Below are 23,136 nucleotides of genomic sequence, written 5' to 3'. Positions count from 1 at the left end.
TCCGTCCACATTTCATAAAAAGTATCTATTCTTGTCAAATGGCTTTTATGTAACAAGCTTTCACTCGAACAGTGAAGTAGTACATTTTCAATCTGAACCAGGACGTTGCAATTTTGCCCAGCAAGCATTTATTGATTGAACTTGACTTGGATGAAAAATGGAAGGTCGCATCACCATTTTAAATCGGGAAATGTCTGCGCTGTTCTCATCACTCTGCTCGCCAGAATTCACACACTCGCTTTTCTGTCCACACGTCAACTTCGCCAAAATAGCGTCAGACCAACGGTTTACCTGCACCGACGCTTAGACGTGGTCTGGGCAGGTTTAAGCTTCGATCAATTCTCTGCACCGTCTATGAAACGACAGCTGAAGTTCATGCTCATGTTTCTCGGGAATTTCTAAAGCCCCGAAGCTTGACTGTAAAGTAAAAACAAATTCTGATTCGAATATTATTATTTGATGTTTAAGGCAAACAGATAGATAGATAGATAGATAGATAGATAGATAGATAGATAGATAGATAGATAGATAGATAGATAGATAGATAGATAGATAGATAGAGAGAGAGAGAGAGAGAGAGAGAGAGAGAGAGAGAGAGAGAGAGAGAGAGAGAGAGAGAGAGAGAGAGAGAGAGAGAGAGAGAGAGAGAGAGAGAGAGAGAGAGAGAGAGAGATCACTAGCTTGATAGTTAGTTAGCTTAATAGCTAAACTGCTCGGGATAGCTTGCTAGCTTCATAGCTAGCTTGATAGATAGATAGATAGATAGAGAGAGAGAGAGAGAGAGAGAGAGAGAGAGAGAGAGAGAGAGAGAGAGAGAGAGAGAGAGATCACTAGCTTGATAGATAGTTAGCTTAATAGCTAAACTGCTCGGGATAGCTTGCTAGCTTCATAGCTAGCTTCATAGCTAGCTTGATAGATAGATAGAGAGAGAGAGAGAGAGAGAGAGAGAGAGAGAGAGAGAGAGGAGAGAGAGAGAGAGAGAGAGAGAGAGAGATTATTATTTGATGTTTAAGGCAAACAGATAGACAGACAGATAGACAGATAGACAGATAGATAGAGAGAGAGAGAGAGAGAGAGAGAGATTATTATTATTTGATGTTTAAGGCAAACAGATAGACAGACAGATAGACAGATAGATAGATAGATAGAGAGAGAGAGAGAGAGAGAGAGAGATTATTATTATTTGATGTTTAAGGCAAACAGATAGACAGATAGAGAGAGAGAGAGAGAGAGAGAGAGAGAGAGAGAGATTATTATTATTTGATGTTTAAGGCAAACAGATAGACAGATAGAGAGAGAGAGAGAGAGAGAGAGAGAGAGAGAGAGAGAGAGAGAGAGAGAGAGAGAGAGAGAGAGAGAGAGAGAGAGAGAGAGAGAGAGAGATCACTAGCTTGATAGTTAGTTAGCTTAATAGCTAAACTGCTCTCGGGATAGCTATCTATCATAGCTAGCTAGCTAGCTTGATAGATAGATAGATAGATAGATGCTGACGACGTATGAAGTCTTTTGAACCATGGCTTCTACTTTTGTCGGTGCGTCTATTCTAATTTTTCCCTCCCACACTAAGACTAAATAAGCCGGCAGATAAATGTACACAAATAACCTGCTGCTATTTTCTCTCTCGCTGACGTCATTTTTCTAAGTGGTGATTCATCGAGGCGGAAATCTCCATTTCTGACTTTTCATCCAACTTGTGTTTGACCGCCTGTGCCGTTATTATTCAATAAAGCAGCACGACGCCCACTTCTTTGACTTGAAAACACTTTTTAGTGGCAGCTCGTAAATGAGTAAACGCGTTTTTGTACACTTGCACAGGTTTATGCATAGTTTAAAACCCACGCAGTCGTTTCCGGGATAAACATGGTCGGCCATGACGGTGACTGTTTCATGAAGAAAAATATTTCTTTCTTATTCTGAATCATCCATTTTGCATAATGATTTGGTGGCCGTCCATTGAGCATGAATTGAAATGTCGCCCTGACAGAGGTTCGAGCGCTTTTTGACCAAATGTAAACAAATAGTTAAAGTCTTTTGTTAGCTGCCTATTTCGCAAAATGTGTCCGTGAGTGAACTGTTTTTAATTTTCACCCCGCTGCTAAATACAGTGGCACTAAACGGAAGGACGATCGTGCCAATGTGAGAAGATAAGCAGAGAGAGCAAAGATTAGCACCGATTCTTGTTAGCGTTAGCTTCTGACAACTGGCATTTACTCAAATTTGACAAAGTTGTCAACATAAGGCAAAGAATTAATTTTGTACTATGCTAAGTGACAAAGTAATTTGGCGGCTTTTTGATGAAGTGCTGCTTCCAAAACAGAAAATACAATCCAATTTTTATGGCTTTTGTGTGTGTGCCGTTGATTTGCAGTCTGGATGTGGCAAGATGAACATTTCAAGCTCTAGGGGGGTTGGGGGGGGGGGGGGGGGTTCAAGGTCTTCAGGAACACAAGAAGTGGCAAGATTTGGTGCTGGTCGCTTTTTTTACTTACTAAGTTGGCAACGGCGATTGGCCTTTGCTTCAGCTCAATGCCCTAGCTCCGCCCCCCTGGCTTTGACCGGCTGACAAAAATGAAAACAAACAAACAAAACTCTAAATGGGGTTTGAGGGGGTTTGATGATTTTGAATTTGAATGGAGTGTTTGCAGCAAATGAAATCCACTTGAATTTAAATGCACGTCTCAGAAAGGAAAGAACAAAATAATTGCCTCTCTCGTTGTTGCACACGACATTTGAATGCAATCAGCTACATTTGATTGTGTTCAGGGACAATATCATTACGGTTACTATGAAGAAATGAACTTCACAGCCAGGTCACAAAAGTGAGTGCAACGATCCCACACCGCCCAATCAGCCGCTCACTGGAAAATGCAAACAAACGTAGAACCCCCCCCCTCCTAAAAAAAAAAAAACAATCATTCAATGAATGGCAACCCACTTTCAACAATTCTCTGCACTAAAATTGGCCACCGGGGGCAGCACAACACAGTCATGCAGACACAAACAAAGACGACTTTCACAACGACTGCAAGTCCATGTTACCTTTTCGTTATTTAATCTGCCGGGTCGGGCTAATGCTTTTGTTTTCTTGACGTTTCAACTGGTCTGCCTGAACAGGGTCCGGTTTTGACAAAAAGTGTCGGGTGGCGGAAAAGAAAGTACCCGAAGCGGAGGCTCATGATTACTCAAGTCAGGTCAGAAGGTCGACTGCAGTCAAATGAGCCCAATGAGGCAGACGCGGTTTCTCGTTCCCGCAAAACGAGCCGTGCATGCGTCTGGCGGATTAGAGGAAGAGTCGTGCGTGCTCGTCTTTCTATTTCGCTTGGAACTCTGCAGCTGTCAATCACGCGCTCACACACACACACACACACACACACATACGCACACACACATATGCACATACCTGCGCTGACATCTAATAAGACCCGGAGACCCAGGGGGCGGACTTCATAATCGCATGTCTGACCTTTTGACATCGTTAAATGGGGAGCGGGATCAAGGGCAGATTTTCTTCAAAGAAATGTAGAAATGGTCGATTTATCCCGCATGGCCTTAAAAAATGTCCGATTCTTCTTTAGTTTTTCTATGAAACGCGGCGTCGCCAGCTTTGCCGAAAAACTCTTCAAATCAAATGGTTTTTTTGTGCTCTTCGTGAAAGATATGTCAAGATGAAAAAAAAACGATACAAAAAAATACATCTAAATCGGGAATGAATACAGTAATTGGTGTCAAGGAAGTTTGTCAAAGTGAAGCTAAGTAAGATTAAAAGCCACACCGTCTTTTGACTCCTCCTCCTTCTTCTTCTTCTCCCATGATATTTCATTTGTGTGTGTGTGTCATTTCTGAATCGTTGTACCCTTGATTTAATTTTGACTAAAGTGAACAAAAGCCAAGACGAGCGTACGCGGTTTCTTTTCATCGACGAAGCCGCGGATACCGACTAGGAAATGAGCTAAAGCTTTACTAATTACGAACCGAGCAATCGTTTGGAATAATTTTTATTATTTGAAAATGGTCCAAATCCTCTGATTTCAGCATATCAACAGTAATTGTTGACGGATTTCTGTAGTCCTCGATGAAAGAAGACTGATTATCTTCTGCGTTTAATCAAAAATAAGGCAATTGCAAACATCTGTTTTTACTTTGGAAAACAATGACCGAACCCGTAACATAGTACAACATCAAGTCCCCTTTTTTTTTCAATAGCTATACAAATCCAAAGTACAAAATAATAAGTAAATAAATAAGTACAATAATCAGGGAGAAAAATACTTTTGTAATACAAAATTACAAATGAATGCAAAATTCTAATGAATCGGATTAGTCGATTAATCGATTCATGGATTTAAAAAATATTTAAAATCTTGGATTAGTGGCCCACCAGACGGCACAGGCGATAATGTGCCATGCTGTAAATACATGTGCCATAATATTGAATGTCTCAACTCAGACATCAATTGAAATATTGCAAAGAATAAAGCATAGCAATGAAAGCTCAGCGCGTCGGTGCGGCTCGCGTCGGTTCCGGCGCTATCTACCGAGTCCAAAGTGCCATTTTGCGGTCCTCCTAACGAGCTATTTTAATGGGGCAGCAGTTAAGCGGCTAATTAGCTGCAGTTATCTGGCCTTGCAAAACGGCGGCGAGCAGATTGTTTGCCAGGCGCGCGTGTTGCACTCGCTGCGTCAGATAAGAAGGAGACGCGAGCACAAAAAGACTTTGCGGCGTTTGTTTGTGTGTCTGTTGTCCACGTTGCCGACAATAGAGGCGGGCGCTATCGCGACGCGCAACATTTGCTTTGCTGTGATTCCAGAGTGACGGAAACGTTTGCCTCCTGCTTGTCTGCTTTCATCTTAAAGGACATGAGACGACATTTGGTGTTGTGAACAAACAATAGGACATTTTCTGACATGCAACGACAACATACACATGTTTTTTATAATAACCAGAGTTGCCACAGTTACCTGGAAAAAGTAACTTTATTAAATACTTGACGGTAAAAGTAACTTCGTTTTTTTTTACTTATGGCTTGAATTTAAAAGTAACTAAGTTACAATACAAATTTCTTTATCGTTTACATTCAACAGAGACCAATTCCAATATTTAATTGGAAGTGCATTTTCAACAGCGATGTTTAAGAATAAAGTATGATTTTTTAATTAAAAATAAAATAAAGGAAATTTTTTTTTAAACACATTTATTTTTATTAAAAGAAAAGAGTCTTCATTTATTCCAGTGAAAATAAATGACCTACTGTTTTTATTTTATTTATTATTTATTATGATTATTTATATATATTATGTATTATTCATTCATGTATTTATTTTGAAAATATTAAATAGAAATAGTAATAATAACTTCACTATTTTTTCAGGCAGCCTGTTATGGCTTGTCCTCTTTAACTGTTTTTATTAAATATAAATAAAACAAAGGCAATTTTTTAAAACATAATTATTTGTTTTACTTAAAAAAAAGAGTCTTCATTGATTCCAGTTAAAATAAATGGCCTACTGTTTTTATTTATGTATTTATTATGATTATTTTAATATATTATTTATTTATTAATTTTTTTATTTTTGAAACATTAAATAGAAACAGTATTAATAATTTTAATTTTTTAAGGCAGCCTGTTTTGGCATGCCCTACTGTTAATATTAATAATAAATAAAATAAGGGCAATTTTTTTAAACATAATTATTATAAAAAAAAATTAAGTCTTCATTGATTCCAGTTAAAATAAATGGTCTGTTTTTATTTATTTATTATTTATTATTATTATTGTTTATTTATATTATGTATTATTTATTTATTTTATTTTTGAAATATTAAATAGTAATAGTAATAATAACTTTTTTTAAATAAAATTTGGGGACCTCTTGTGGGTCTTTCTTTTATTGAGCTTGAATATGCCGCGATCCTTGTTTTTTTTTTTTGTGTGTGTGTGTTTTTTATTATTATCTTTTTTCGGTCAACATGAATTGCCATACAGTAACGACTTGTGACATTACAAAGTAACTGTAGTCAGATTACTTCACTGAGTTACGCGTTAACAACCAAGTCAATCTTTTGTTTGCATTTTCCTCAAAAAGTGTCTCAATTCTGCTCCTCCTACATAATAAACGGACCCACGGCAGCGGGTTTTTTTCCAGAGCCGCTTTTCAAGCAAGTTCCACAAAATCCCACAAACAAGACAAACGTCGTGATCTCTCGCAAATCCACATCCTGTTTACAAGCTCGTCTTGTCGTAACGTTTCGTCTTTACAAGCTGTGTTGAAACACTTGAAATTTATCAACGAACCCTGGCATATTTCACGCGTCTATTTGTTCACTGGCAATTATGCGCCGTGACTGACTGAGGCAGCGAAAGCCATTTATGACCCAGCTGGGACGATTTTACGCCGAGAGCAAAAAAAATAATAATAAAAAATACGGCGGGTAGCAAAACACACTGCAACTGTGATGACGCATGCATGAATAAGTCAACGTTATGTGGGTTAAGATGATTTGACACAAACAAACAGACTGTGACACGGAACGGAAGCCACTTGCTTTGCCGTGATTTCAGAGTGACGGAAACTTTTGCCTCCTGCTTGTCTGCTTTCATTTTAAAGGACATGAGACGACGTTTGGTGTTGTGAACAAACAATAGGAGATGCTTTTTATTTTATTTTCTGACATGTAATGACAACATACACATGTTTTTTTTATAATAACCAGAGTTGCCACAGTTACCTTGAAAAAGTAACTTTATTAAATACTTGACGGTAAAAGTAACTTCGTTTTTTTTTACTTATTGCTTGAATTTAAAAGTAACTAAGTTACAATACAAATTTCTTTATCGTTTACATTCAACAGAGACCAATTCCAATATTTAATTGGAAGTGCATTTTCAACAGCGGTGTTTAAGAATAAAGTATGATTTTTTAATTAATAATAATAATAATAATAATTTTTTAATAAAATAAAGGCATTTTTTTTTAAACACAATTATTTTTATTAAAAGAAAAGAGTCTTCATTTATTCCAGTGAAAATAAATGACCTACTGTTTTTATTTTATTTATTATTTATTATGATTATTTATATATATTATGTATTATTCACTTGCCTCAAAGAATGTGTAGATTAATATCTTCTTTTTTTTTTTTTTTGGTGGGATTACATAATTCAAGTATTATGGCAATGGCTATAAATAACAGCGGAGTTGACTCGGCTCGTAGAAAAAGCAACAAACCAATAATGTCGGACATGACCATCAAGTCATCAAAATATCACGTAAACGCTCGCCCGTCAACGTGATCTGTGAACGCAGATGAGATTTGGGTCAGGCGGACGAAGTTCCGCGGATGATTTGCCGCCATTTGGAACGCGGCAAATAAGGACAACGTGGAAGGACTCGCAACACGATGAAGAGTCTTTAATTGTCAAAATTAAAAAGTGGCGTTCATTTAAAGTTTCTTTAACGCCACTAATTGTTTTAACGTGCGATTAATGGCCGCCCCTTACTTGGAAAGCCTATACTGGGGGAAATTCTAGTCGGCGCAGTTCACGTCAAAATTGAGCAGTAATAAATGTCATGATAATGCAACATGTATGTGGAGGCTGCGGTCAAGTTGTATTTTTTCATTTTAAAAATGAGCAACATTTCACGACTTACTTCATGTTAAAGATGAGATCGCTCTTTATGAAAAGAAAAATGCACTGAGCTCTCACCAACGTCTTACAAATGCAATTATGCCATCTAGTGGCAGACCAATGACCTCAAAACAGATCAATGTCACACTCCTTTTTTTTTTTTGATCACCCTAAACAAGTGGCTGATATGACTCCATGCTACAAGCTAGTAAGTGAGCTAGCATTGGTTAGCGGTCAAATTAACATTGTTTGAACGTTAGCCTATAGCTGTTGCATTAATGTTACGTTGCACTCACGAGTAGTACATCATTTTCGTCTCGTGTTTGTTCGTGTTCATAGATTTGAGTCCAGTTTTTATGAAGTGAGCTAAATTTGTGTGTTGACAAAAATATTTGTATGTCGTTTTCGTACAAAATGAACACTATTGTGACGCGAATATCCACATTCAGAATTCAGGTCGGGCCCTTTTGGTGTTTGGAAACAGCCGTCACAATTCACAAATCATATATTGATTTTGTTGTCGCCTTTTTTTTTTTTTCATACAACGCAGATGTACAAAAACTCCTTTTGTGAAGAAGACTACAAGGAATAGTGAATCGGAGAAGCTCGCTAGGCTAACTGATAAGCTAACTGTTAGTTGCTTGATCAAAAAGAACAGAATCACACAAACGCTGGTCGGTTGATGCATTACAGATTGCAGCATTACCCGGAAATGCAGCCGTTTGTTGTGTTCTTAAAGCAATCAACCATGTTAATATAAAGAAGTGGATTATGTGATTTTTTGTGGTTGTTTTGGCCACAGAATGAAGAAATATTGGGATTCGAGAGATTGGATTTTCTGGATGGACGTGAGTTCGCTGCGCCCAAAATGTCACAGCGCTGCCGCGCAGCTCCCAAAAAGCGTAGCGCTCGTTATGTCAGCCCCCGTGGCGGAGGATTTACCAAGTGGACGATCGAGTACGTTAAGAGCTAAATGCTGTGCTTGTTTTTTTTTCCCCTGAAAACCGTCTTTTTTTCTTTTTTCTTTTTTTTCAGTAGTTTCACACTTTTAAAGGAGACATTATGGGGAAACTGACCTTTTAATTTGCTCCCATTCACATCGTTGGTCTCAGGAGTGCCTGCCCACGAACGCGGGGATGACGGTAGCTTAATCCTAATTAGCGCTGGTTGCTAAGCGACCAAACAGGAAGCAGCCCGCTGCCTTTTCCCGATTGTTTGGATGCAAAGTTGGCCGTCGCCCCGATAGTTTGTGTTTGGAAAGTCCTGCCTGACTTTTATTTTTGATGAGGAGGAGGAGGAGATGTGATACAAGTGAAGCATGTAGCGCTAAGCTAAGCTTTTTTTTGTTGTTGTTGTTGTTAAAATGCTAAAAATCACACATCCTGACACATTTAAAAGTAGTGGAAGTCGATCTGCCTGCATCGCCGTGTCTTTGTGTCCTCATTAATTATTACTTCCTCCATTTACAATTGGATGTTAAGTGTGTCGTAATTCTTTATGACTTGTATATTTTTACAAAATAAAACGCATGTCTCTTCAGAAAATCCGCCTAATAAACTTTTCAAAAGTCCTCACTGGATGGCCGGACATGGACCAATTTGTGATTTATTCTCATATCGGCTGCAACCGAGGAAAGAAAGTGTGTTCTCGCACTTTCTTTAAAACTCTTTAAATCCAAATTGTATTTCCAATTTGTTTCACGTCAGCGGAGACTTTTGAGTTTTAATCGGCAAATGTTTTCACTAAGTGAGGCCACAATATGTGTGATTACACCGCCAAGTTGTTGGTTTTGTAATCGTATTAGCGAACGCTACTCAGACAGTTGGGCTGTTGTGGCAGTGACACGTGTAGTTGCCGGGTAGAAGTCTGGTTCGGTGGACACAGGACTTGGAATATTTACAGGACTTTGTTTTCTGATTTTCTAAAAATGGGGAGAAAATTTCATTTTGGCCTATTTTTTTATACGACAACTTAATGTCAACTTTCAAACTCCGTACTACCATATCTATATACAATATCTATCTATGCCAGCAGCAAACAGTGAACAATTGCACGCTCTTCCACTAGATGGCACAATTAACCTGTGTAGCCAGCATTCCTCCAAGAGAAAAAGAGCTTTACAGTGGAAGTCAACCTTAAACATTTCTTGGTAATAATATGTTTTATGTGACCTCACTCATCTAAACATGACATTCTATTAATATTACATTTGTGGAATATGAGTTATGAAGCAAAATCCAGCCGTTTTTATTCATCTCAGGGGGGCGGCCATTTTGCCACTTGCTGTCGGGCGGAGATGACATCACAGCTGCTCAGGTCTCAGGTGACAACCAATCACAGCTCAGTTTCAGAAAACAGGTGAGCTGTGATTGGTCGTTGCCTGAGCAACATTGATGTCATCTTCAGTCGACAGCAAGTTGCAAAATGGCCGCCCCCTGAGATGGATAAAAATGGCTGGATTTGGCTTCATAACTCATATTCCACTAACGCAATATTAACCATATTTAGACTAGTGAGGCTGCATAGAACCTATTATGGTCAAGATTTGTTATTATTGTCAGGGTTTTGGGGGGGTTGACTTCCCCTTAAAGTGAAACTAAAAAGGTTCGAGGCCTCACTCATCTAAACATGACATTCTATTAATATTACATTTGTGGAATATGAGTTATGAAGCAAAATCCAGCAGTTTTTATTCATCTCAGGGGGGGCGGCCATTTTGCCACTTACTGTCGGGTGAAGATGACATCACAGCTGCTCAGGTGACAACCAATCACAGCTCAGTTTCAGAAAACAGGTGAGCTGTGATTGGTCGTTGCCTGAGCAACATTGATGTCATCTTCAGTCGACAGCAAATTGCAAAATGGCCGCCCCCTGAGATGGATAAAAATGGCTGGAGTTTGCTTCATAACTCATATTCCACTAACGCAATATTAACCATATTTAGACTAGTGAGGCTGCATAGAACCTATTATGGTCAAGATTTGTTATTATTGTCAGGGTTTTGGGGGGGTTGACTTCCCCTTAAAGTGAAACTAAAAAGGTTCGAGGCCTCACTCATCTAAACATGACATTCTATTAATATTACATTTGTGGAATATGAGTTATGAAGCAAAATCCAGCCGTTTTTATTCATCTCAGGGGGGCGGCCATTTTGCCACTTGCTGTCGGGCAAAGATGACATCACAGCTGCTCAGGTCTCAGGTGACAACCAATCACAGCTCAGTTTCAGAAAACAGGTGAGCTGTGATTGGTCGTTGCCTGAGCAACATTGATGTCATCTTCAGTCGACAGCAAGTTGCAAAATGGCCGCCCCCGGATTTTGCTTCATAGCTCATATTCCACTAACGCAATATTAACCATATTTAGACTAGTGAGGCTGCATAGAACCTATTATGGTCAAGATTTGTTATTATTGTCAGGGTTTTGGGGGCGTTGACTTCCCCTTAAAGCGAAACTAAAAAGGTTCGAGGCCATTTCAGCCTAAATACTAGCGTCTCCAATCAACCCAACGCCTGTTTTTACATCGGAGTGCCTGGTGAGAGGCCTCAAGAGCAAGAGGAAGCATGCAAATGCCTCAAAAGACGATTCGAACCATGAGCTTCTCGACTGTGAGGCAAAAAGGCCAACAAGTTTGACAGTGCGTAGGAACAAGACACACCCCAAAAAGGAGCGAGCGAGCGAGCGAGACAGCCAGCGTTGTTGTTTGCAAATGTCCTTATGATTTTAAGATTAGGCCCACTAATAACATTGGCATGCTTTCAATACTGGGAAGTGTCATTGAATTGAAAATCCTGCGAAGGAAACAGCAGACGTAAAGGAAGGGAACGCGGCGCGAGCCAAATTCATCCCGGCTGAAAATGAGCATGACGTTACGCCTGCTGAATACAAGATGACGTTCAAAATGTGCCCGGATAAAGCTTAGCATGAAGTCAAGCAAGCATTCTTCCTGTTGCTTGTATAGTTCTTTTCTTTACTTTTTTTTTTTAACTACCGCTAAGATTTTCTTTCATGGCAATCAATCATCAAAGTTGTGGTATTGCGCTTCGCACCGCTGCTCCCACCTTCAGCCATCACATTTCCCTCACGTGTTCCCATTACAATTTGTATCTGTTTAGCAATTCCCATGACTTTTTTCGAAAAGGCTTTAACTTACTTTTACTTAAGCGTATTGCATTTAGTTGAGAAAAAAAAACTTGTTTTTTGGGGGAGCTTTATTTTTTTGAGTATTTTTTTGTAATTTTTTTCTGTTACATAAAAAAAAAATCCCTCTTTTTCAGAATATTTTTTTCTTTTTTTCTGAGTAATTTTCCCGTTTTTTAAAATAATATATATTTTTAATTTTTCAGAATTTTATTTTTTAAATTACATTTTTCTAAATACCTTACACTAAAACATTATTAATACTGTGTGTGTTACTAATTACGGTACATGCATTACCTTAACTGAGCCAGAAGGTATGTTGGAGGTATGTGGGAAAGTGTCCGCTTCCGCTATTAGCGAGAAAGGAGAAAAAAAAATACTACGAAAAACAGAAGAACCAGCTGTTTTTCGGAAAAAATTCCCCCCCGTTTTTCTGAGGAATATTTCCTCCTGTTTTTCGGAATATTTTTCCCGCCCTGTTTTTCGGAATATTTTATATGACAAAAAAACAAAATAAATTAACAAATAATTAATAATTTTTTCAGAATATAAAAAAAAATTACTTAAGCTTCCCCAATTTGTTTTTCAAGTGAATGCAATACGCTTCTGTACTTAGTAGCTTATAAACTTATAAAAGTATATATATATATAAATTATAAATATAAATATTCTAAATAAATATATATAAATAGAAATATAATAATTATAATTATTATAATAAATATATAATATAAAAATATATATATTATATAATAAATAATTAGAAATGATACTTATAGTTTATAAGCAGTATATCCTACCTATAGTTTATATTTACTTTGACAGATTTTGACAATGAGTTGCCCGGCAAAGCCTATTTCCATCGAGGCAAAGATAAACGTAGATTCTCCATTTGAACACCCTCTGAGAGTTAACCAAGATTAGTTTCCTCAAGTGCAAACGTGTCTTCAGATAGCAGAAGTTACACTCAAGAGGCAGATTCAAGTATTTTGTGTTCCTACAATAGTGTTATAGACTGCACATATGTCCTAATACAACCAAAGTCATGCGTGGAAAAAGAGCAATTAAGGCAACTGTGCCAGATTGACAAATGTGAAAACAATAAAGGTTTTCTGTTTGATGAAAATGTCATGTGCTTTTTTTTTTCTCATTCAGATTAAACAATCTCATCCTGGCATTGGATAATTAGTCAGATTTTTCGCAGTGGTGCGCGCGTGCCAATGTTTGCCAGCGCGCATCCAAGCGTAGCCTATTTAGTCGTTGCAATGTTTTGTTTGAGGGGACTTTCAGGAGCTGCGTGTTTGCTTAAAGGCTCAGCCTCATGCTGATCTCGCTGCACTGCGGTTCTCCACAGCTCCGGCGTTGCAATTAGTTCTTACATAACCGCATATTTGTACTTTTTACTTTTTTTTTTACATTTTGGACTGATATTTGGAGGGTATGGATGGGATCACAGGAGGAATTGGAAAACTTGTCCCACCATTTTAGAAACATAAAACACAATGAGGAAATATAACCTTCCAATATGAAGACATTTTTTTTCCCCTCTCACACTCATAACAGATCTCTCGTCTACTTTCCTTCATTCCACATGTTCAAAGTCAGCGTATTAATGGTGGTCAAGCATCGAGCGTCTGAGGTGACCAGATGGTAATAAGTTAGTTCTTCAGTCCTCTTCAAAACATACGGGCACGAATGAAAAATAAAATAAATACAAATAAAATATTATGTATTATATTATAATATATTATAATTGTTATATTATAAAATACAATAATAATACTAATACTAAAATAATTTATATTATAAAATAAAATATAATATAATATAAAACCAGCTGAGGTGGCTGGGGCATCTGGTTCGGATGCCTCCTGGGCGCCTCCCTGGGGAGGTGTTCCGGGCATGTCCTACCGGCTGGAGGCCCCGGGGACGACCCAGGACACGCTGGAGAGACTACGTCTCACGGCTGGCCTGGGAACGCCTTGGGATCCCATCGGAGGAGCTGGCTGAAGTGGCTAGGGAGAGGGAAGTCTGGGCTTCCCTGCTAAAGCTGCTGCCCCCGCGACCCGACCCCGGATAAGCGGAATTGAAGACGGACGGAACGGAACGGAAAATAAAATATTCTCCAGCAGTCTTAAGTCCAATATTCAAGCTAAGTAAAATATCAGCTAATGCTAATGCTAGCCGTTTGCCATCGCTAATTGTTGCGTCCAAAAAAAACCTTCCGGCCTTCGTAATCTGGTGGGAAGACTCCAGCCATTGCTTGAGAGTGACTCAGCATCCTCACCCAGCCTCGCCCCCAAATCAGAAATTGAGTAACTCACAGCAAATGTGTTTTGTCACATATATGAGCCCCGCCCAAGTGCGGCCATGACACTTTTTGGACACCTACGTACAATGCCAAGCCGACTCTCAGCTCCGCACAAATAGAATCCCACACATGCACGATCACACGCTCCACTGAAGCGCCTCAACACGCCGCTCATTAGCCGCTCGGGCCCGATCGCGAAAAACGCACGCACGCACGCACGCACGCCGCGTATACACAAATCGGCGCCATTCGCACGTAAGCAATCATAAAACTGATGAACGGCGAGAGAGCAGGAGGCAACGTAAAAGCAGCTCCGTGTGGATGATGGCTGACATTTTTTTGGGGGGAGGGGGAAAGCGATCGTTTATCTACAGCTCGTATTTTTCTGCGAGATCAAGGGGTGTGTAAGAAGATAATGAGAAGCATTAATAATCCGTACATTTTGATGGGAGGTTAAAATTGGACAGATTTGTAGTGTGGCTCGAGCAGCTCCTCCGCGACTGGAGAGGAAAATGAAGCGCGGTTCGGGACTGCTGATCTGCCCGTCGCGGGTACGGCCGGTAAATTGTTCACGTTTGCTGGCGGTTGGAGAGATGACATTTATCGCGCACAGACACGCCCGGTGACGACTTCTGGCAAGATTTGGACAATGGAAAAATAGATTCTTTGTCCTCCTGCCATGTGATGAAAGACTGAGCTTGACGTTTAAGAAGAATTGATGTTCCATAATAAAAAATAAAAAAAAAGGAAATTGAATCAAACTGAACGATTGAGGAAATTAGATTAATTTTAATGGGGAAAGATGAAATTGAGAGAAGAGTGTTTTGAGTTACAAGGATGATCAGAAAACAAATTCCATTTGTAAATCAAGGCGCCACAATATTTCAATTAAAAGTAGAATTTCCACTTCCCCTTTAAATGTGAATTAATTTCAAACTTGGCACCCAAAGTAAGCACGATGTTTGCTTGTTTCCTCTCCTCCTCCGTCCTTGTCGCGCTATAAATACCGACATATTACTAGTCTGGTTAGATAAATGCTTGTAGGAGGCTTCTTCTTCTTCTTCTTCTTTTTTTTTGATGTTGCGGCATTGAATTGAGCACCCTTTGATGTCGTGTTCTTTCAGTGAAGCCTCAAAAGAAGTCCTTCAAAGAAAAACTGTAACCCGGTGAACTCGTAGACGGAACGAACACAAACTGAGTCGCTCATGATCCCTTTCATAAAACTTCGGACTCCCACAGCGACAAATAACTGCAATAAAACAACTCGAAGGGCAGTCATGTTCACACTTTATGATTCTGTGGAAAACATTCACACACTTTGATAGAAAACTTGAGGTGTCGTGTTGCAGGAGTGAAATTTCTTCTTTTGCCTATATGGACGTTCACTTCATTCCCCACACTATGCGCCTCACTTCTGCATAGTGAACCCTATAGCTCCGCCCCTATCCTCATAGCAACAAAAGCAGTACTCGTGTTGACATGACAACACTTTTTTGACAAACAGCTTTAAATTGTGAAAACAAATGTTAACAGGAGGGATTGTTTAAAAGAGTCAGGGTTTGAGAGTCAGGTTTCAACTGAGGGGTTGGCTTCCATGCACGGTCACGTTTTATTTACAGTTGTCAAAAAAAATCAGTTGAAAAATTCAGCTGTCAGAATGTGTGACCTCTTTAAAGGAGTCGGGTTTCAAAGCAAGGTTTTAAAGAAGGGCTTGGCTTCAATGCAGAGTCACAATTTTTTACAGTTGTAAAAAAAATAAGTTGAAAATTTCAGCTGTCACAATGTGTGACTTAAGGTTTTAAAGGATTTAGGGTCTCAAAGTAAGGTTTCAACGGAGGGGTTGGCTTCCATGCACGGTCACTATTTTTTAGTTGTCAAAAAAATGGAGTTGAAAAATTCAGCTGTCAGAATGTGTGACCCCTTTAAAGGAGTCGGGTTTCAAAGCAAGGTTTTAAAGAAGGGCTTGGCTTCAATGCAGAGTCACAATTTTTTACAGTTGTAAAAAAAAATAGTTGAAAAATTCAGCTGTCAGAATGTGTGACTTAAGGTTTTAAAGGATTTAGGGTTTCAAAGTAAGGTTTCAACGGAGGGGTTGGCTTCCATGCACGGTCACTATTTTTTACAGTTGTCAAAAAAATTTAGTTGAAAAATTCAGCTGTCAGAATGTGAGACCTCTTTAAAGGAGTCAGGTTTCAAAGCAAGGTTTCAAAGAGGGGTTTGGCTTCAATGCACAGTCACAATTTTTTACAGTTGTAAAAAAAAAATGAGTTGAAAAATTCAGCTGTCAGAATGTGTGACTTTGGGTTTTACAGGGGTTAGGGTTTTAAAGTAAGGTTTCAAAGGAAGTTTTGGCCTCCATGCACGGTCACAATTTTTAACAGTTATTAAATTGTGTTGAACTTTTCAGCTGTCAAAATGTGTGACCTTGGGTTTTAAAGGAGTGTTTGGCTTCCATGCACGGATTTTTAACAGTTAAGTTGAAATATTCAGATGTCAGAACGTGTGACCTTGAATTTGAAAGAAGTCAGGGTTTAAGAGTAAAGTTTCAAAGGGGGGTTAGGGTTCCATGCAGCATCATGATTTTGAACAGTTCTCACAAAATTGAGTCGAAACATTCAGCTGTCCGAATGTGTGACAGGGTTCGGTTTCCATGCACGGTCACGATTGACTCATTTGAGTTCAATACATTAGTGTCTTGGGAAAAAAGTACTATTCTCTTTTTGTTATTCAACTCGTGTTCGTAAGAAGACTGATAAAGGTTTCAGCTATTGATACGTCGCCAAACATGCCCGCAAGGCCGAGAGAATAAAATCATTCTCTCGAAAGACGATGGAAGAAATGGAATGGGGGGGAAAGTATTTACTGGATTTGGTGAACTCAAATGGAAAATTGCACTCTATTTAAGGAACAATGAAAACAAATGGAACCTGTTGCGACAAATGGCGGACAGGAGCGGCAGCACCTTGCGTAATTGGCATTCTTGTTCCCGAACAGCCCGTGTGGGCTGTCGTTGCGTGTGTGTGCCGCTCAAGAAAATGAGCCCCGGCAAAGTCTATTTACTGTGACCAGTGGAGATATATTACAGGAGGAAATGTCAACCCAAACACAGGAGATGGTGCAAGTCCATTCCTCAACCAGTCAGAATGACGTGTCAAGTGAAGGTCAAAAAAGAAATATTTGTATGAACGTCGGCAAAATGGAGAATTTTCTGAAATGTGCTCTTTTTTTTTTTTTTGTGTGAAGATTTTGAACATTAACACTGTTGCCTAAAATCCTGTCCAGGGTTAAGTCCAAAGAGATGGGCTCCAGCTTCCCCACGTATTGGCAAAAGCTGAGGCTGGTGGACGGATGTTTTGCATAAACAACAAGCGCACACGCCTTTCCAGAAACACTCGAGGCGACTGGAAGCTGCGAGGTTTAATTAAGGTGCCGCGGGGTTCATTTATCAAAGGCTGTATAAATATATAAGCATGCAACTTCTTAAAGAACTTGGTGAATAAACACGGAGGAGCGCTCGTGTCTGCAGACAAGTAAACACTTCCAAGCAATTTTGTGTCAACAATATTGTTGAGCCTTAAAGGCTACAGGCTGTGATGCATTTTAGGAGTATCGTACACCAGGCAATGAATAGGCTGAATTTGCTTGCATGTGCCGACACTTTATTTATAAAAGTGGAAAGCGAGGAGGGAGAAGCATTAAGTGGCGGAAGTTTTCTGGAGAAACTAAATGCTGCTCCAAAAAAATGGAAGAAAGGGCAAATGAGACTTGAGTTATGAGTATGGAAACCGACCAGGAAGTTGTTTTGAGTTACACAACTCTCATAATGTGCAAGTTCATTGCAGTTAGGAGCAGAAGCGCCAACAAAATATTCCACAGGTGAAAATACTTGAGTTGATATTTTTGCAGTTGACCCAAAAATTACGGTATGTCCTAAAAGGAGTGTGAAACACTAAGTCATATGTTGCGGGCATTTAAAAAAAAAAAAAAAAATAATAATAATAATAAATGCCGCTAGGTGGCATTAGTGTTTCATGTTGGACATTGGTGACAGGAACAGTACATTTTTATTTTCAAATTCAGAGCAATTCTTCAACATGAAGCAACTTGTGGACTACGGGCCATTTCGTTCATTGTCAATGACAACCAGTCAACAATCCCATAAATATATATTTATGATCACATTTATTATTGCTGCATTGTGTTATAGTGACTAATATGTACAACATGCTATGTAAGCTCAAGTATGAACATGCAACAATTGCATTATATTTAATGCTTCTTAGTGCTATTTAAGGTTTCCATGGGAGCACATTCCATTCCATGACTTTTAATGACGGAAAGCGTGATGCATCAAATATGTCATCGTTACAAGACGGAGTGAACGTCGATGGCGTAAATGAAATATTTCAATGGCGCGAAGACTGATTAAGCCTATTTGCTGGAAACTGACACCTGAGCCAACAAATGCTTTATACGCAACAATTCATACGACACGATTTGAAATTCAAAGTGCCTCGAAATTGCAAACGATGTCATGATTAAACATGCAGGCAATAGAAGTTGTGCACGTCTTTTCAAGTTGCTTCACTTGTTACAACCCCCTTATTTCGCGTCGTCGCGAGTTACGACACAAAATCGGACCAGTGCGATCGTCGTGTTGTTGACTTACCCACGATCATCCACAGGAGCGTCTGTTTCTGCTGGGCTGCCCCCATCCTTGCTACCCCCACCCCCCACACTTCCCCTTGACAAATGTCCCCCAAAAACACAAAAGTTATTTGGAAGCACGGGAGCCAACTCAGACCAGCTCGAACCAGAGTCCTGCTGGACGCCGACGAAGACGCATGACGCGCCGATCCAACACAGTCGCACACCGCAGATCTTCGCAAAAAAAAAAAAAAAAAAAAGTCTTCGTGAGGTGCCCCAGCACACAGTCACGTGCAGCCGGGGGCGGGTGGGGGCGCGCGTGCGCGTGCGGGGGTCATTTGCTACCTCTTCCACCCCGGAGACGCTCCACGCGGTGCGCCATGAGACGAAGCAGCTGCGGCTTGTCCGTGTGTGTGAAAGTGTCCTTCCGTGCACACTGGATGGGCGGAGGTGACACTGCATGGCGAGGGGGGGTGGGGGCTGTGGGGGGGGTCTAAACATAGCAATTACGGCACCGGGAGGCGGGTTGAGAGAGGCATGATGAGGGGTAGTCGAGCTGGGGGGGGGGGGGGGGGGGTTGCATTCTTTATGGTCGTTTTCCATTGGCTCATCGCAAACAACTTGTCAACTTCTACTAATATGTGGACAGCAGTCGATGTGCGACATCGAGTGTTAATTGCATTTTAATGAAATGTGCACCGAGGAGGAAAAGAGACTAAATAGAAGAAAAGTGAAGTGATGCCAAACTACTCAAAAAGGGTAATTTAATAACGTTGGCTTGTTGAAAACAGGTGCACGCATGGTTGATTGCAATTGCATGGTCGGTCACTGCCATCTAGTGGTCATTCGGAGCACTACATAGTTGGATTTCCAATCAACATTGTTAATAAAAACCGGCATTTGTCCAACTCTTTTGGATTTGTAAACACCCCACTTGAACACTCCCCCATCTCATTCATGTGTTTATATTTCTTGAAAAACAAAATGTACACAGGTGAAACCTATTTTGTGTACTGAACGGTATAAATACGTTTCTCAACAGAAAATAAACGTTCTCGGAATGATTACGTTTTCTTGCTTGAACGTAAGCCAAAAGCTTATTTAGCAGACTGCAAGACTTCAGGCATGTCTCTCAGACACAACATAATGGCGACAACTTTGCGAGTATAGCAGTAATGTCCTTATAATAAAGTCCCAGGTGAAGCAAAAACCAAAAAAAAAGAAACGAAAAAACGATGAAATGATGTTCCCTTTTCAATGCTATATTCAATTGTTTTACTCTTGACCACGGGCATGTTTTTGATGACATATTCTTATTGCTGATGTTGGCTGTTTTTCTAAAAAAAAAAATAGATTTGAAACAATTGCCAATTTGACATATTGTTCAATAGAGATTTGGAATAAATAAAGCAATGTGTCCCTCCATTTTCTCTACCACTTCTTCGGGGTGAGGCGACTCCCATTGGGCAAACAATCACTGGCTATGCAGCAAAGAAGGAAGCAATCATTGAGGAAATCAGTTCCCAAAGTACTGTATCACGGATTCTATATATTTTTTTTTATCTAAGCCATTATTACTGACCACAAACAAGATCTCAAACTGTAAACTGCCCCGATGATGACAGAAAGTCCATATTCCTTTTTTATTTATTTATTTTTTTATCTTGTGTCAGGCAGCAATAAAAGTCCTTTTTTTTTGTTATCTTGTGTCAGGCAGCAATAGCAACCTGCTGGTATTTTCAAACGTGCCAGTGTGTCTGGGCGTCTCCCAGGCAACTGCGTGTAAACGTGCAGCAGGAGCTATGCAAAGAAGATTTGAAACACAAGAGAGTTGAGAAAGGAAGGACAGTTTTTTTTTTAGTTTTTTTAATCGCATGGCTTGGGAATTTGTTGGCAATGAAACAACGTCACGGTAAGTTAACAGTTTGTTTCAAATGGCAACTTAGCCGAAACAATGCAACTCAAAGCTAAGCTAGATGATGACATCATTTCCTGAGCATCTCCTAAAAGTGTCTAGTGATTTGCGACTAAACGTAGGACCGCCCCCTTTTCCTTTGACTGGTAAACCAATTTGTTAGTTAACCAAGTTGACACAAGGAGATTTCACCTTCATTCTTTCATATATATTTTTTCACTTCACTGGAGCTGTGGAGCGCCCGAAGCTCAAATGCAACTTAAGTCATTGCTCACAAGTAGGCAAAATAATAATAATAATAACTCATTCACTGCCATTGACGGCTATAAACGTCAAAAAAACTTATAAACTATTTCTATTAGTTTAACTTTTTTTCCCCACTTTTGTTAACAAGAGTATGAAAACCTAGAATATTTTTTTTGGTTGTTGAAAAGATTATTAAAAATGAGGGGTGCGGCGATTAAAATTTGTAATTGTAATTAATCGCATGACTTGACTTCAATAGTTAACTCACGATTAATCAAAAATTTTACATCTGTTCTAAATGTACAATCATTTTCTTCTAGGTTTTCATACTCTTGTTAACAAAAGTGAGAAAAAAACCCTAATAGAAATAGTTAAAATGAATTTTTGACGTCTATAGCCGTCAATGGCAGTGAATGAGTCTCCGCTATCTTGGCAACTTTAACAGGCCTTTGAAGGAAGACATCATCCATATGATGCTTGAGGCCATAATTCTCTCGGGAAGGTTTACGCGTACACGCACATGCTTGCAAAACAACAACAACAATTTGTCTGTCTGGCTCACAGCCAGACGTTCTGGGTTTGATTCTCAGTTTCTGTCAGCTGGTATGGCTCCAGATCACCAGTGACCCCGAAAAGGATCAGCAGTAGAATACGGACGGAAGGATTTCTGTCACGCGCGCACAGCTTTTATAAAATACTCTCGGCATTAGTTGAAAAATGTGGGAACATTTTGAATTCAAACGGTAAAGCAACAGGCTTTGGAGAAATAAAGACCAGCCAACGCTTTTGTTGCTCACAGTCAAAAAAAATAAGCTGATTATGATTATGCAGCCACCAACGGTTTTCGTAACTGTAAAGGATCTTACGCACAAGCGGGGGTATTATTTATTTAGCCATTTGGAGGTCCGATGCAAACCCATTTACTGCATTGACAAAGGTTGAATTTATCGTCTTCAACGATGCTTGAAATCTTTCTTGAGCATGAGCCTACCTAACGAGCGAAGAACCAATCATTTTGATCATATTGACCATTCAGAACCGGATTTTAGATCACTTGGTGTACACGATAAGATGTTGCAACAGTCGATTGCATGAGAAGGAAGGGGAGCAGTTGAAACATTTGAATGTGTGTTTTTAAGCACTAAATTAAGAATAAAACAATGTTGTTGTTTTTTTTTAAAACGTTTGAAGACCCCTGTGCTTGCCACGAAATGTGTCTGAAATGAAGTTACAATGTGGTGTATTGTGACATTGCGCAATATGGTTTTGACTTCCTCCAGGTTACTAATTCATCGCGTGGTTATTTTTTAAACCGGGTGCTAGAAAAAAAAAATGAGATAGGTTCACACTCATCCAAAAGCAATAGTTTCATCAAGAAGTCAGCAATGCAAATATGAATTAATAACGAGCACCTCTCCAACTGTCAGTCAAAAATGAGCTTCGTTATATTTGTAAAAGTTAATTTTTTTTTTTTTTTTTTTTTTACAAAGCTCTTGCAAAAGATTTCATTGGCAGTTGAAACGAATGAATTTTTCAGCGAATCCGCGCATGTGCGCGTGCACAGCTCGGAATATTCGACTCTGTTCCTTTCTCTCAAAAACAACATTCCAAGTTCATTTATAATCCGGTTTTTCAGCGCCAAAACCCCCTGAAGTTTTAGCCCCCCCAAAGCCTCCCTTCATGTGTGACTTATGACTAAGAAAAGATTGTTTGTGTGTGCGTGTGCGCGAGGCAAGAACACTCTGACGTGTATTCATTGAAGAGTGCGCGTGTCAAGAGTGTGAATGAAATAAACGGCTTCATGAATGAAGTTAGATTCGAGAGTTACCGTGTGAGGTCTAAGAAGACGCCATTTTCCTTTGGAGCTTGTGTCAACAACGCCGAGTTGAAGGAGGGCGGGGATGTGGACTCCCAACGTTTGAAAAACGCTTGGCCCGCTGACCACTGACTCGCACCCGGTGGTCTCAGTGAGCACAACAGGTCCAAGAGTTGACTGCACGCTTGTGTTCTTGTCATCTATTATTTCTACGGCAGATGCCGACGTGGCACTGTCAGAACGGCGTCCGGATGAACACGATTGTGGCCAGGATTTCAATTCGGACCCCGGACATTTGGACCTCCAGTTTGACCTGGAAAGCTTCACAGAACAGTCACTTCCAAGTCACCGCCACCAATTTCTAGCCTACGGCCCACAAGGAGGTAAGTCACGTAATTTAACTAGAAATTGTGTTTATAGATGCTAACTTTCG

The 23,136-nt window shown here is 39.7% G+C and overlaps 1 protein-coding gene across 1 annotated transcript in view; it reads right to left on the bottom strand.

Annotated features, from left to right (window-relative positions):
- Window positions 1–19,168, bottom strand: part of ramp1 (receptor activity modifying protein 1) — a 34,707-nt gene extending 15,539 nt beyond the window's left edge. The window contains exon 1 of the mRNA XM_086092063.1: window positions 18,749–19,168. Within this exon, the coding sequence (XP_085948189.1) occupies window positions 18,749–18,794 (46 nt within the window). The 5' untranslated portion in view covers window positions 18,795–19,168. The remainder of the gene's footprint in view (window positions 1–18,748) is intronic.
- Window positions 19,169–23,136: the final 3,968 nt, after the last annotated feature.

This window comes from Leptonotus elevatus, chromosome 12 (assembly GCF_054856555.1).
Source record: "Leptonotus elevatus isolate MCC_2025b chromosome 12, RoL_Lele_1.0, whole genome shotgun sequence".
Classification (NCBI taxonomy): domain Eukaryota; kingdom Metazoa; phylum Chordata; class Actinopteri; order Syngnathiformes; family Syngnathidae; genus Leptonotus; species Leptonotus elevatus.
This window is presented reverse-complemented; position numbering and strand designations above follow the sequence as displayed.